Source organism: Patiria miniata, unplaced genomic scaffold (assembly GCF_015706575.1).
Source record: "Patiria miniata isolate m_02_andy unplaced genomic scaffold, ASM1570657v1 HiC_scaffold_4, whole genome shotgun sequence".
NCBI lineage: Eukaryota > Metazoa > Echinodermata > Asteroidea > Valvatida > Asterinidae > Patiria > Patiria miniata.
The window spans coordinates 684,991-698,662 of record NW_024037071.1 but is presented as its reverse complement, the minus strand read 5'-3'; the positions used below and the strand labels follow the sequence as shown (position 1 = coordinate 698,662).

Sequence of the window (13,672 nt, the reverse complement as noted above, 5' to 3'; positions counted from 1 at the left end):
TCATATAAAATTTGCTATATCTCATACACGAGGATTCTATGTACATCATTTTCAATTCCAAAAAAACGTCTCTCTTATCAAAAATAGTTAATGATTTGGCAATTAATTAATGCTGATGTATATAACATTTGGTTCAGAAACGAGACCAGCTGATCATCAAATCGGATGTTTTGCAGAAGTATTATCTGAGCCACCTTTCAAATACCGAAAGGCAACGAGTGATTTAAGTACCTTTTTTAAAATTAATCTTGGGGAAAAAGTCATAAGTACTTTTTTTTAAAAACTTAAACCACACCATTTTGAAAAAAAACCCTTAAAATAGTGAGGCAACTCACTTGACACTTCTATAGATTTCGTCTGACAACATTCACAATCACGTTTTACATGATCAACTCCGAATATAATGCAGCAACACGGAAACAAAAGACTTAAATATGTACAATATTGAAAAAGAAAGACATTAAACTTAATTATGTGGCTTACATGTATAGTTAGGAACCAAATTATGTGGCTTATAGTTAGGAACCAAACATTCTATTGGGGAAAAAAACAGTTTGAAAGTATAACTGCATCAGCAGCTTCAACTTTCGTTCCCACGTTCTGCTGGAAACTTTGTAGGCCAAGAACAAAATCCACCAGCAACGACTCAATTTTCCCCCTCAAAAACATCAAGAAATAAAATCTTGTATGAAACAAGAATTGGCAAGTCCGGTTAAAATGGTCACAGACTAGTCCGAAATTTGGGACTCTCAATACTGTGTATGAGAGTCCCCGTTGAAAAAAATGCCGTACAAGAAAAAAGACTGGCACCTAAACCAACAACCCTTCAGGACTGCATCAATCAATTGTGCCAAAAGAAACATCTGGCATGTCTGGTACTAGTCTCTGTTGCTACCCATTTCTCCATAGTCAGCAACCAGACTAATGATAATGAATGAAGAGGTCAGTCTTTTCAAACAGTTGGACAATGGCTTGGCATGTACCAGTCTAGTCTTTAGCCTCCCTTTGAAATCACTCCACTTCTCTCTCATGTGCAAAATATTGAACAAAAAAGTCTCCTTTAAAAATTGAATTGATTCTTCAAACTTGGTTGGTGAAATACTGAGGAACTTTTCTATGCCCAATGAAAATTTTGGAGAATTTTGCTGACTAAAGATTGATTAAAGTTGGCCTGATTTCGTTTTGCATGTTTTTCAGCACTCAAGGTCTGAGTCTGGTCACAGACCAACCAAACCAAAGTCACAAGTGACAGTCAGTCAATGAGTCGGTCAGAATGAGTCAGTTAGTGATATTGGCGCAACGAGGACACTAGATTGGCCATCTTGGACACGCGAACAAAATGCTATCCCTAACCGTCCCGACACCTCCAATTTTAATATGATTTTGCACACTCCTAGGGAGTTAGGGTTAACAGGCCAATTTCTATCTATCTAGGGCGTTATTTGAAGCTCTAGCAAAAACTACAGTTTTCACGCAATAAAGCAAAGGAAAAGCTAATTTTTCCCCCCACGTACAATAACTTCACTCGGCAAGACTCCCTACGCTTTTTCCTAACCCCCCCCCCCTTCCAAACAAATCTGAAAAACGGGTTTGCCGTGCGAGCAGACTGGCTCCCATTTCATACATTATCGATACTAATTCAGGGCGGGAACCAGCCTACCTCGCAAGAATGGAATTATTGTCAGGCCGCCGCGCGGCAAAGGAATCACGGTCATCAGGAAATCTGTTAAGTAATAACTAACAACAACTAAACGTGGCAAATAGGTTTTCCGATCGATGTCTTATTTAAAAGTGAATTACTTTTGTCTTGCTAGAATTCTTAAAAAGGTATATTTCTCGAGGTGAAAATTGAAGAGAAGAGAAAAAGCACAGGGGAATGCAACTTTAATGATGGTATACGCTCTTCACTGAAGTACATAACATAAGGTGTAACAATGGCATACATGTACTTTGTACGAAAGCAAACAAATTTTAGTTTGATCTTTTTTTTTAAAAGTGAATATAAGCATACTGTGCTTTGCTTTTACTGTACACAATCTCAACTGAGCATCACGCCATGCCCAAACTTCATGGAAGTATCACACTACACAAAATAAAACGTGTTGCAAAAATACTTATATAATCCGCACAGCTTTTTTTCCCTTCTTTCTAAACAGTTCCCATATCCTTTTCAAATATATAAAAAACAAATCTTAAAAAACAGAATATAACTAAAAGATAAAATATAATACACAAAATTTGATCATATCATCATGAATATGTTGAGAAATATTGTAAAACAAACAAAAAATCCTGTAAATATAATTTCACTGGACGTAACAAGTTTTCAAAGTAGGACCCTCACACATGTGTAAGTAGAGGATAAAATTAGAAACACACACAGACGAGAAATTGCATTGACAAAAATGACCTGCATAGTCAATTTTGACCTGCATAGTCAATTTTGTGGGCAGAAAAAGCTGACTTTGAACCAATCACTGGAGTTGTGAGGTGGCTCAACGGGAAGTTAGGCCATGCCTGAAGCCGGCTTCCAGGGCGACGGCTCCATCAACCCTCAGCATTTCCTCAGGTCATTGTAATTTGTCAAAGACCGAGACAAATAGCTCTTGACAAGAGACTTGGGCGCGGCCTTGAAAAACAAAAGCTGCTGCTTCTGCCGATCAAGGAGTGCGCCCACAAAAAAACCCATTAGCGCTATCAGCGGAAGTTTGGCGCTGCCACCTTCAGGCAAGTCTTGCCCGCGTCTCCGGCCAAGATTAGAGGACTGGTCATGTGGTGCTGGATAAGAAGTACTGCCGTGTCAAAAACCTGTATCAGTCGGGAAGGAAAAGACAGTCAAGCAGACTTCTGTCAGTTTGTTATAGCAAGAACCAAAGATGTTAAAGGGAATGTACAACATTTGCTTTTGCTGCAATTTTCAGAAACAAGTGGATTTGGATGATTAGTATGTTATAGCAAATATTGTAACACTGACTGGTTTCACGTTTTGGGTTCGTAGAAGCTGGAAAAACCAAAAAAAAACAATCATATTTTTGTAGTCTGGTTCCCTGACGCCACTTAAGATGAAACGGAGCAATTTATAGACTTTGGGTAATTGTAAGGTCTGAGAATCAGTCTAGCAGGCTTGTAGTCTTCACATGTGTGTAATCAATTGCAAAAAACTACAGACGAACTAAATATGAAAAATTCGGAGCACTTTTTGAAAAAAAAAGCCAGTTTTTTCCAACGCTGGTCGGCCGACCAGTGTTGGAAAAATGCAGTTTTTCTTGAATATGTCAGTACACCAGGAGCCCCAACTTTACAGGATGCTTTAGACTGTCATTCCCTAACAATCCTGTAAGATATTTCGTGATTATTTGATCATTTCGTTTTTTGAAGTTTGCAAATGTTGTATCTTCCCTTTAACAGGTTAAAACAATGGAAAGGGGTCCCTCTGTAATCACAGGTCAATCAGAGGACAGGTAGGGGTGCGTGTCTAGGGTTAGTGTGGGAACCTGGTACTTGTAGCTGTTTACAGTTTGGTACCCACGGAACTGTACTGAATGTAAGTGGTGCACTCTAAAGTTCAATTCGCGGAAGATGCTGTTCAGATTGTTCGTAAAGGTCTGCACGATAATACTACCACATCGGTGCGTCAGTACAGAAAGGTACAGGTGTGTACAGTGAGCTTTATAGACTTACGGTGTAAACTGCAGCTTTCGCGAGGGTCATAAACGTGAAAGATGTTTTGTTTTCCCATGTAGCCCAGTTTTCATTTTGAAATTTCCACACAAATGACTTTCAAACCTTTCCTTTTCATCGTCTGAGAAGTTACTAAGTAACAGTTGGTAACAAAGTAACAGTTGGTTTTGGGTATTTTGTTTCTGCTCCCACAATCTGGAATGGTTCCCGACATCAATGGTTGGGAACTGGACTGGTTTCTTTCCTCGCCTTCCACCTCTATGGCCCGGGTTCGATTCCTGCCCTGGTACACATGTGGATGTGGTTTTCAGTCCCCACCTGATTCCGTGGGTTTTACTCAGAATATTTTTCACGGGCTTTCCTCCCACCTTTGAAACTGTAACTTCTTCTCATTGTCTTCTCTTTACAGGTTTCTTCAGGCTTGTGAGCTACAGTGCCAAGGGCGCTTTTGAGGATTCCTTGGTTTCATTACCAGAAATAGAAAAATAATAATAACATTACCCGGTTCCGTGGTGCAACCCTACCCAGAAACCTCTGGTTTTGACAAACCACGTCACCATAGGTCTCAATCAAATGACGTCATTTTGTAAAGACTAGCAACATGCATTGGCATTTTGAGCGTCAACTTGCATAACGCGCATCGGCTGCGTCGTCTTTCGAACACATTTCAAGCAACAAGCCCGCGTATTTGGAACATTTCAACACTGCCCAATGTGTGCTTGGTTGCATAAAATACGCAGTTGGAGTTCTCATACAGAGACGGCCATCTTTGAGAGAGATCTATCAGCTTGCCAAACCAGTCACCTCTGGCTATCTCACCTGTTCGTTGTCCTTGTAGGTGCCCAGAGCGTACTTGCCGTCGTCCCGCAGTCGGATGTGTAGGTTCCTGACTTTGTTGTTGAACCAGAGAGACAGCGAGTAGGGGATGTTGTCTCCTCCTTTGGTACTGTTCCGGACAACAAATGCACCATCCTGACAGAAAAAAATACCAAAAGATGAATTTTGTACGAGGAAAAGGCAAAACTTTGGGTTACCTCTGAGGTACTCCATAAAAATGTTTAACAACCTCGGTGAACCTCCGCATGAACCTCAAGTTACTGCCTCTTTAACCCTAACCGAACTCAACCAATCAAAATTCAACAGCAGGTTTTGTTTAAATCTGTTGGGATAGTACCCCTAAACTGATGGTCTTTTACATTGGGTTTGGCATACCTCCAGAAACGAAGTCCAACAGTGTGTGTGTACAATTTCCCATGTGGGTGTTGGAATTTGCCTGAATGGGTACGGTTCCTAGTAAATTAGGCTGGGAGTTAGGGTTAATATCACATTCTGTTTCAGACACCATCTTCTGGTTGTCACATACGTTGGTCGGGTCGTGTGCAAGTCCCAAAGTAATTTATGAGATGGGCTAATAGCAGTGAGATTTCTTAGGTTGTTGGAGTCTATCCTACTTTTGAATGTATTGACACCCGGTGCACTTCTTGTTTCAAGATTAAGGAGGTTCCATTCTGGGATTGTCTTTTTGGTAAAGAGAGTGACAGTCCTTTTGAAAAAGTGGTACCATGTATTTGAAGGACACTGTTTGTTTGGTTTGAAGGCGATTTGAAGAATTCTCCACTTATTCCTAGGCAGCTACAGTCTAAATTACCCCCACCAACTCACCAACAAACTGAACTATATTCTGCGGGTATTTAAAGATGTACTGTGCGTGCTCTTAATCAGCAAATTCAAATTTTTGGCTTCTGAGAAATTTTTTACTATGTTTGATTTTAACAGAACGTGTACTGTCGCGGTGCTCGCCATCTTTATTTTCATGTTGCGTTTGTTGGTTTCATTTTCATTTAACCCACAAAATTTTCCTCATAAATTCTTAACCCTGCGCTCTATCTACGACATACCTGTTGGTTTTTAATGTCGCTAACTAGTTTGGTAATTTCATTAACCTGAAAGAGGATTTTTGTTCTCTTACAGGAACATGGCCCGAAGAAATTAGAGATTCATTGGATCAGTCTTGGCGTGGACCAATCTTGGACCAATCCAACAAGAGCAACTTGTCTTCAAATCCTAGAAGACAAGATTAAACACGACTCGCGTGAAGTTGGTCCAAGAGCAAAAAAGTTTTGAAGCTTTTACCATTTGCATAGAAAAGAAAGATATGTCACATTTCAAGCACAATCAACCATTAGTTTTTAACTTAAGGTCGTTTATTAGTTACCATTTTGGCTTGTTTGAGGATCTGCACTGCTTCGTCACGGCTTAGATCAGCATCATACCATGGAAAGCCCGTCATTTCATTCTGTTCAGGAATAAAAAAAATTACAGTTACAGAAGGCATGGGCCTTATTCACGAGTTGGCCATTTTTGTCGCGTTCCCTGAACGTATTTCATTAAATGTTAACTGTTCAATGGGATGGCAGCAGACTATTTATGCCGGCACAATGCAGCCTTAATTGACTCTTCTTTTTTTTTAATAAGGGAATAAATGTGTGCTCCGGAGGTTTTTATCACTCGTTTAATACCGCTTAAGAGTCTGGGTGCTGATAATTACCCGAGGCGAGGGTAATTATCAGCACCCAGACTCTAAGCGGTATTAAACAGAGTGATAAATACCGACCGAGCACATATTTATTCCCATTCATAAATACCTTATCCGTAAAAAAATATCAAATAATTCGTTCAAAAAATCCCGATTTTGTTCAACAAGTTCACTTCATGCTTTTTGAAACATCCCTCTAGCAAAATAATGGAGTGTTCAGCTGGCGAGTAAGATGTAAACAACCCTTTTATGGAGATTGACGCGCGCGTAACATGTTCTGCGCGATGTCACGCAGAACGCACCTGGGGCGTTGCGTTTTGAATTTAGAACTATAAAATTCTGACTCGCTTGTAGTGTTGCGCATGCCTACGTGAGGATTGTGAACGTTCAACCAATGAAACGGTAAGAGGCACTGGATTTTTAGGAGTCCACATTTTATTGTGACACTGGAAAAGTGTTTAAGACCAGCTAGCCATGTCTTTATCATCCATTTAAGACCGGCCACGTGACGGGCTCTCGACCAATAGGAATAGCTAAACTGTCTGAGGTATTTATGAATCTGGCTTTAAACATTAGGGAATTTTTAATTACAAATTTGAAATTGTTCATTGATAGGAAGCAGACTGGAATTAATTAACTGCTTTCATTTCTCTTCGCAAGTTCCAAAAATTAAGATTTTACCTCACTTTCAATTCAATATGGCCGACTCATGAATAAGGGACCATGTGGACACAATTTTGAGCGTCGCATAATGCAATCCGACCGTTCGTGATTCGACACGGAGCCTGAGCAAGTGACGGGAATTGTAAATTTACAACACAGATAAGTTTTACAGAATTTCCTACATTATTACGCCTTTCAACGAAAAAAAAATCATCGCTAAACTGGAATAAAAGAGTAAGGAATCAGTCTTAATGGCCGTTTCAAAGATTGCAGAGTCATGACTGTGATGATGCGCATGTCACAGGTCTCGCAAAATCCAACCAATCAGAGCGCGAATTCATCAGGGTATCCCAGCGTCCTGTTTGCAGGGTGGGGGGTATGAGCGAACCTACTGACCCCACTACTGAAATCCCCAACCCCCCCCCCCAAAAAAAAAGTGGTGGGGGAGGGGGGTAAATGCGCATAATGATCAATAAGCTGAATGTGCTCCGGACACGGCCCACTTGCGCACATTATGCAGGAGTGGTTGCAACCATCAACACGGTCCTAATATTGAACTTGTTTTGTCATCCCCCCCCCCCCCCCCCCCGAGAAATGTCTGGCTTTGCTACAGATAATATGTCTTCCCATCACTTCTAACGGTCCCTAAGATTGTGCTCGTGAATATCCATAATCGTAACACAAACCATTACTGCGCACACTTTTGATCTAGCCATCAACAATTCCATGAACATCGTCTTACCCTCGTGGGAGGTTGAGGCATGGTTCTTGGGTCAGGAGGGGGAGCTGGTGGCGCCTCTGCGGGTATCTGCTTAGGAAGGTCTGGCACCCTGCTGCTGTGTGCTATTGGGGCAAATTGAAACAACAGGTGCTTCAGAGTGAAATTGAGTTTGAAACAAAAATGAGTCCTGCTCCTACGAGCCCCGGACAAACTGGCAAAAGTTGTTTTCACACAAGGGGCATATGAAGTCACATTGGGGTGGAACTGACCATTTTGAGGTTTTGAGTTTCTCTGAATCCGTAAACTCTTACAACCTCCCAAAATACGAATACAATCTCAAGTATGTGTTTTTCACTTTTGGGGGGTCAATTTAGTGAATAAAATGTAGACATTTTTACAAAAGCAAGTCAATGCAAATTTTTATCTCATAATTGGGTTGTCAGGCTTTCGGCACTTAATCCTTCTCCCAGGAGTGACGTGGCCACGGTACCTATGAATATCACGTATCATTTTGATCTGCGATCCTGGTTTACTTCTAAATCTAAAGACTTAGTTTCTGACCTCATTTGCATACAGGCCATTCACTATGTATGGTGCTCCTGAAAGGTCATTAACAAAGTAAATGTGTGGATACTACAGTGATCGCCGGGAGAGACATTTTCACTTACTGCCGACGGCGCCAGATGCTCATACAAACACCCTAGATTGTGCACACTCAGAACAAAATTAGTTGTGCGTATATCGCGCCCTACGCTAGCAAATGCAGTAATTCCCTTCCACTGGCGATTTTGAAAGTGGTCACAATGCACCATCTACTCTTTGTGCACGGGGTCCACTAGAAATAAAGAAGAATGATAACAAAAGCGATGTGGAATGAAAGTTAGTTTTCTCAACGTACGAGTGAACTTCTTGATTGGTTTGGCAGGCTCCTTGGTGGGAATCGGGGGAGTTGGCTTGTGTTCGGGGCTCGTCGGAGGCTCTGCGGGTAACCGAGATCTAGGAGTTGGTCGTGGAGGTGCATGTGCCGACGACGATGCTGGGGTGTGTGGAAGGCTGGGCACGTTTGCTGCCTGATTGTTAGCCTCCGCTATGGCCGTATTCAGCCACGACTGAACAGGTTTGTTTGTGTTCGGCTTGGCTGACAACTCCGGTTTATTCCCTAGCGGCCTGGGAAGCGGCGGCGGCCGCATGGACTCTGTGTCTTCGGCTGCCCCCTGAAACTGCTGCAACCTTCTGCCGATGGTGCCGCTGCCGCTGCCCGAGTTCTCACTGACCTCTGGAGCCCGCTCCGCGTCCCGTGGAAGGGTCTTTGGCAATGGCGGGGGCAGTTTCGGGGCACTGCCCGCGGAGGTTTTTTTCCGGGGTACAAAATTCCGGTTCTCGTCTTGCCAGGCGTTCCCGTTGCTCATGTGGGGGCCGGTTCGGATGGGCGACTTGTCGCGGGGGATTTCGGGGGGTCTGTTCAGGACCTCCCGGATGACGTGAGGGGGCGGATCGGGGAGGACCTTGCTGAATCCTTTGCTCTCGATGGGGGTCCGGGGGGCGATGGGCCGCGTGGGGATGGGCGGGGGTGGCCCCTCATCGGGCACTGAAGGAGGCCGGGTAGGGGTGACGGCCAGTTCAGGGGGTTTGACTGGCCTTGGGGGAGGCATTCCACTTCCACTTCCGGGTGTCGGGGGGAGTGGGGCTGGTGGACGACCAAAGTGCGGTCTCTGGGGCTTGAAGTTTGTGCCATCTGATGAGAAGCAGACAAAACAATATCAGGAAATGGTAAAAATCTCAATACAGATCTCAATATCTCAATACAGATATATGCATGAGCAATTCCTTTGCAAGTGCACAATAAAATGCCGCTGCTGTGTGTTATGCATCTCTGCTACATGTTACTTATGTATTGCTTTGTTTTTAAACAGCATCAATTTTGGGGAATTTCACAGCATACTGAATCGATGTTTTTTTTTTCAGAAACGTAATAATGATATCGCTTTTCAAATGATCAATTGCTTGACATTGTGCTCAAAGCCTAGGAGTAGTAAGTGCCGTAATGGAGACATGTATCACTATAACTGTGCCAACTAGTGAGGGTTTTGTGTTGACACCATGTGGAAGAATCTCTTTTGAGAAGATGGGTAGATCTGAAAATAACCGGTTGGTTGTGAAACTCGACGTTCCGATCAGTATGCTGTGATCGTCTTCAGGAGAAAATGAAGACGATCACAGCATACTGATCAGAAGACGATCGGAGCTTACAGATCTGAGCGTCGAGTTTCACAACCAATAGGTTCTTTTCAGAACCACACATCTTCTGAAAAGAGATTGTACCACATAATATCACCGCAAACCCTCACTAGTTTACACCGCCGCCATGCAAACTTTCAAATCTTATTTTACGAAATCCCTGTGTGAATTGTTTTTCGCCTTGCCGAAAGAACACTTACCTTTTTGAGTGATCCGTGGACAAAACTTTAACACAGTGTTTGTGCATGTTCAAAATTCCGTAACTTGAAAAGTACATGAGTGATTTGAATGATTATTGTACTAAAGGAAAGTGTATGAATTGGGCTTTCATATCCTAGATTTTGAAAGTGCTACATGCGGAACTTCATTAAATAATTGGTCCTGCCATTTGGGTTTCCTTTTTTCTTATACTCGCCTTGTTTATAGTTTGGGCCTATTGTACTCTGTATTATTCTCACCTGCTACTGGAACAAGGTACTCCTCTTCGGGTATTTCCTCTTCTTCCTATTGGATAACAGGAATGTATTTAAAATGTGTTAACATTTATCAGGCTGGGTGAGTGTATAAGTTGCGATGTTCATTTCATTATTTAAAGGCTGATTAATACTAAGCAAACTGTCTGTGACTAGACTAGTGTCATTGTTTGGTGCCAAGATGTTCACATGAAAAGTGAACGTGGACTGGAGAGACTTGCACATGCTATTGCCCCCCTGCATGCTGTTTAGGAACAAACTATGGACCCGTTTGTTTCATGCAGATCCGGATCGCGATGAGTGATCCGACGCGTTGATAGCTGCTCCGGATCACGTTTTAACGGATCCTGCTCGGGAGGTGGATTCGCAAGATCAAAGATGGCGACGTGCGCGACGGACGGAGAGAAAAAGTGAGGTTTTTTAAAGTAGATTTGAAGCATCAATTGAGCTTTTGCGACAATACATTCTTCATATTTCTTTCAGAATGTATTTTCGTAATTAAAAATAGAAAGATTGAATTACTTTTTCTATTATAAATAGCTGATCAAAGAAATAGCCCCACTGCCTAAAAAAATTTGAAGCAGGCAACAGTCGTGTGCGCCCTAAAGGATTGGATGTGCGAGAGTGGTCCTGTTTGTTTTCGCATGGCGCTGGATCACATGATCTCGATAGGAAACAAACGGGCCCTACAAGTAGACTATCGTGAACCTGCCTACCTGTGTGTCCATTATGGGAGCTTCATAGTTGGGCTGATTCAGTTCCGCTGAGGAAATAAAAAAAACCCAAGTTTTCAAAATTAGTTCAAGCTGTTGTAACTAAGCATGCAGCCTGTTCGCCGACATTGCTCGTACTACATTTCATATTCACAATTACACACAGACCAACCAACACAAGAAACTGCAAACTTGGGTCTACTTGTGGTCATACAAGCATTACTGGGTTGATAACACAGATGTGACATAAATGGCACACTTGAACACAACCACAATTCGTCGTGTCCATGCAACAAGGCCATATCTCTTATAATGGCGTTTTGACGTCATGTACGTAAAATGCGAGTTTTCAATGTCAAAAGGTCGTATCTTGCTTAAAGGTACCTGGTATAGTCCATCATTTGTAATTTGTGCATTTTGTTCGCTTGAAGCAACAAAAGTGCTCAAAATCTAAAGAAGGGTGCTGAACAACTAACCTGATGAAGTTTCAGCTCAGCTTCAGCTGTATATTTCGAGAAAAACAACATTCTAGGATCTCGATTTCAAATCAAAAGTTGCTGAATCATGTTTTGAAATGGGCCTGAATTCAGCGTCCAAGACACGTTCTCAATGAGCCGATTGCAGCTACGCGATGTCGCACACCGATCCGACAAATTATAGCAACTGCGCGCGCGCGTGCGTCGTGTCAACGCTTGCGCGCGCTTCGCCGAATAAAAAAACGAACGGAAATTTCCAACGGTGCTTCTTAAGACGCACCGTTGGAAAGGCCTTCTTTCGTTGATATTATCAAAATGACAGCTTGCCAGAAAGAATAATTTCACAGAGAGTTTAGTCCCTTTACTATCTTTCAACCAAGTATGTTTTTCAACAATAATTACGCCAGTAACTTTTGGGATAGCTGCAAATGATGGACTCTGGCTTTAAAATAACCTGGATGTATGCACATAGTCAGTGGATGTTGCGATACGCGAGATACAACATTGTTGCACGGAACATATTCACGTGAGATACAACTTTGTTGCAGATTCGAGTTATGACATTGTTGCACTGATGCGAAGAATTTTTTGACATACAGTGTAATTGTGTTTATGGGATTCCACTACACTTTAGCAGGGTACAGAGATTTCTAAAGACTGATGACTTGCCGGGTCCCAGCCTACAGTCCTTTTTATTCCTCACTGGCTGACTGATTGACTGACTGACCGACCGACCGTCTGACTCCCTCCCCCCCTCCCCCCCCCCGACTGACTCATTCCCCGATTGACTGATGATTGGCTGAATGACTGACCGATTGACCAACTGTCACTTGTGAATCAGTCCCTCCTTTTGTTCTTTGGTCCTCGTACACCGTATCCCATAACATGTATACGTGAACATCGACATCTATACTTTCTGGGACAGACTAAATCAGTAAACAGTAAACTCCTGTTAAAGGGAATATACATCATTTGCTTTTGCTGTAATTTTCAGAAATGGACGAAACTGGGGGGTTGGAAATATATAGCAAATATAGTAACACTGACTTTTTTGAGGTTTTGGGTTCGAAAATGCTATAAAAACCAAGAAAAACAATCATTTTCCTGTAGTCTGGTTCCCTGACTCCATATAAGAAGAAACAGAGCAGTTTACATACATTGGGGAATTGTAAGGTCAGGGAACCAGTCTAGCTGGCTCGTACCCGTTCATAGGTTTGTAATCGATTGCAAACAAGTGCGATTGTCAATTGGGGCCAGTATTTGAAAAAAAGCCAGTTTTTTCCAACGCTGATCGGCCGATCAGCGTTGGAAATTGATACAAAAATACCACTTTTCTTGAAAATGACAGTATACCAGGTGCCATGATTTTACAGGATGCTTTACACTGTCATTCACTAACAGTCCAGCAAGGTATTTCCAAATGATTTGGTAGTTTTATTTTTTGATGTTTGCAAATGTTGTATTTTCCCTTTAAGTCAAACCTCGAGGGAATGGGAAAAATTTGAGGTTTCTGGAGTCCGAGTCAAGCGAGTTAAGTTAACAGACACATTATTTGGTACACTTTCCTTGGTTTTTTTTTTTTATTCTAATGGTGTATTGATTTTAGTCACAATGCTAAGAGCAGCATCAGTGACCAATGCTACTGAAAACTGACTGGTTGTCGCTATTCTTACCTATGCAGGGAACTTCATATTCTTCCTGTTCTTCCTCCTGTATTGCCAAAAATACATTCAAAAAAGGAATTTTTTTTCAACTTTTACACTTCATCCATAAAGATCAGTCAATTCAAGGTGGCAAACATTGACTAATTTTGAAGATTATAATTGTGACCCGCTCCACAGAAAAGGGTGTTAAGTCGCACTGTGCATTATCGTGTAAAGGCCCGCCCAATGTTGAGAGGGTGAACATTTCGTCAAAATGTGATTTAAATTTTTTGTCATGAATGACATCTTTGTTACCTAAAGTTTGAGGGTTCATTCACAGAAACGTTTGATTTTAATGATTAAAGTGGGGAAAAACTACAATTTTGAGTGCAACATGCCCAAATCTACAACAGAGCCAGCTATTTCAAAGCCTGTTTTCTAAGTTGTGTAATTGGAACTCCAAGGCAGTAACTCATCTGCAAAAGTCATATCTCAAGAACAGGAGGGGCAATGGAGCTCTAATATATA

The 13,672-nt window shown here is 42.0% G+C and overlaps 1 protein-coding gene across 4 annotated transcripts in view; it reads right to left on the bottom strand.

Annotated features, from left to right (window-relative positions):
* Positions 1–2,431: 2,431 nt before the first annotated feature.
* LOC119739634 (extensin-like) overlaps positions 2,432–13,672 on the bottom strand; it is a 56,695-nt gene continuing 45,454 nt past the window's right edge. For all 4 annotated transcript variants that reach the window (XM_038214636.1, XM_038214637.1, XM_038214633.1 and 1 more), the window contains 8 exons: positions 13,175–13,211; positions 11,029–11,075; positions 10,298–10,343; positions 8,500–9,336; positions 7,623–7,723; positions 5,897–5,977; positions 4,501–4,653; positions 2,432–2,808 (listed from right to left, as the gene is read on the bottom strand). In XM_038214636.1, the coding sequence (XP_038070564.1) occupies positions 2,698–2,808; positions 4,501–4,653; positions 5,897–5,977; positions 7,623–7,723; positions 8,500–9,336; positions 10,298–10,343; positions 11,029–11,075; positions 13,175–13,211 (1,413 nt within the window). In that variant the 3' untranslated portion in view covers positions 2,432–2,697. The remainder of the gene's footprint in view (positions 2,809–4,500; positions 4,654–5,896; positions 5,978–7,622; positions 7,724–8,499; positions 9,337–10,297; positions 10,344–11,028; positions 11,076–13,174; positions 13,212–13,672) is intronic.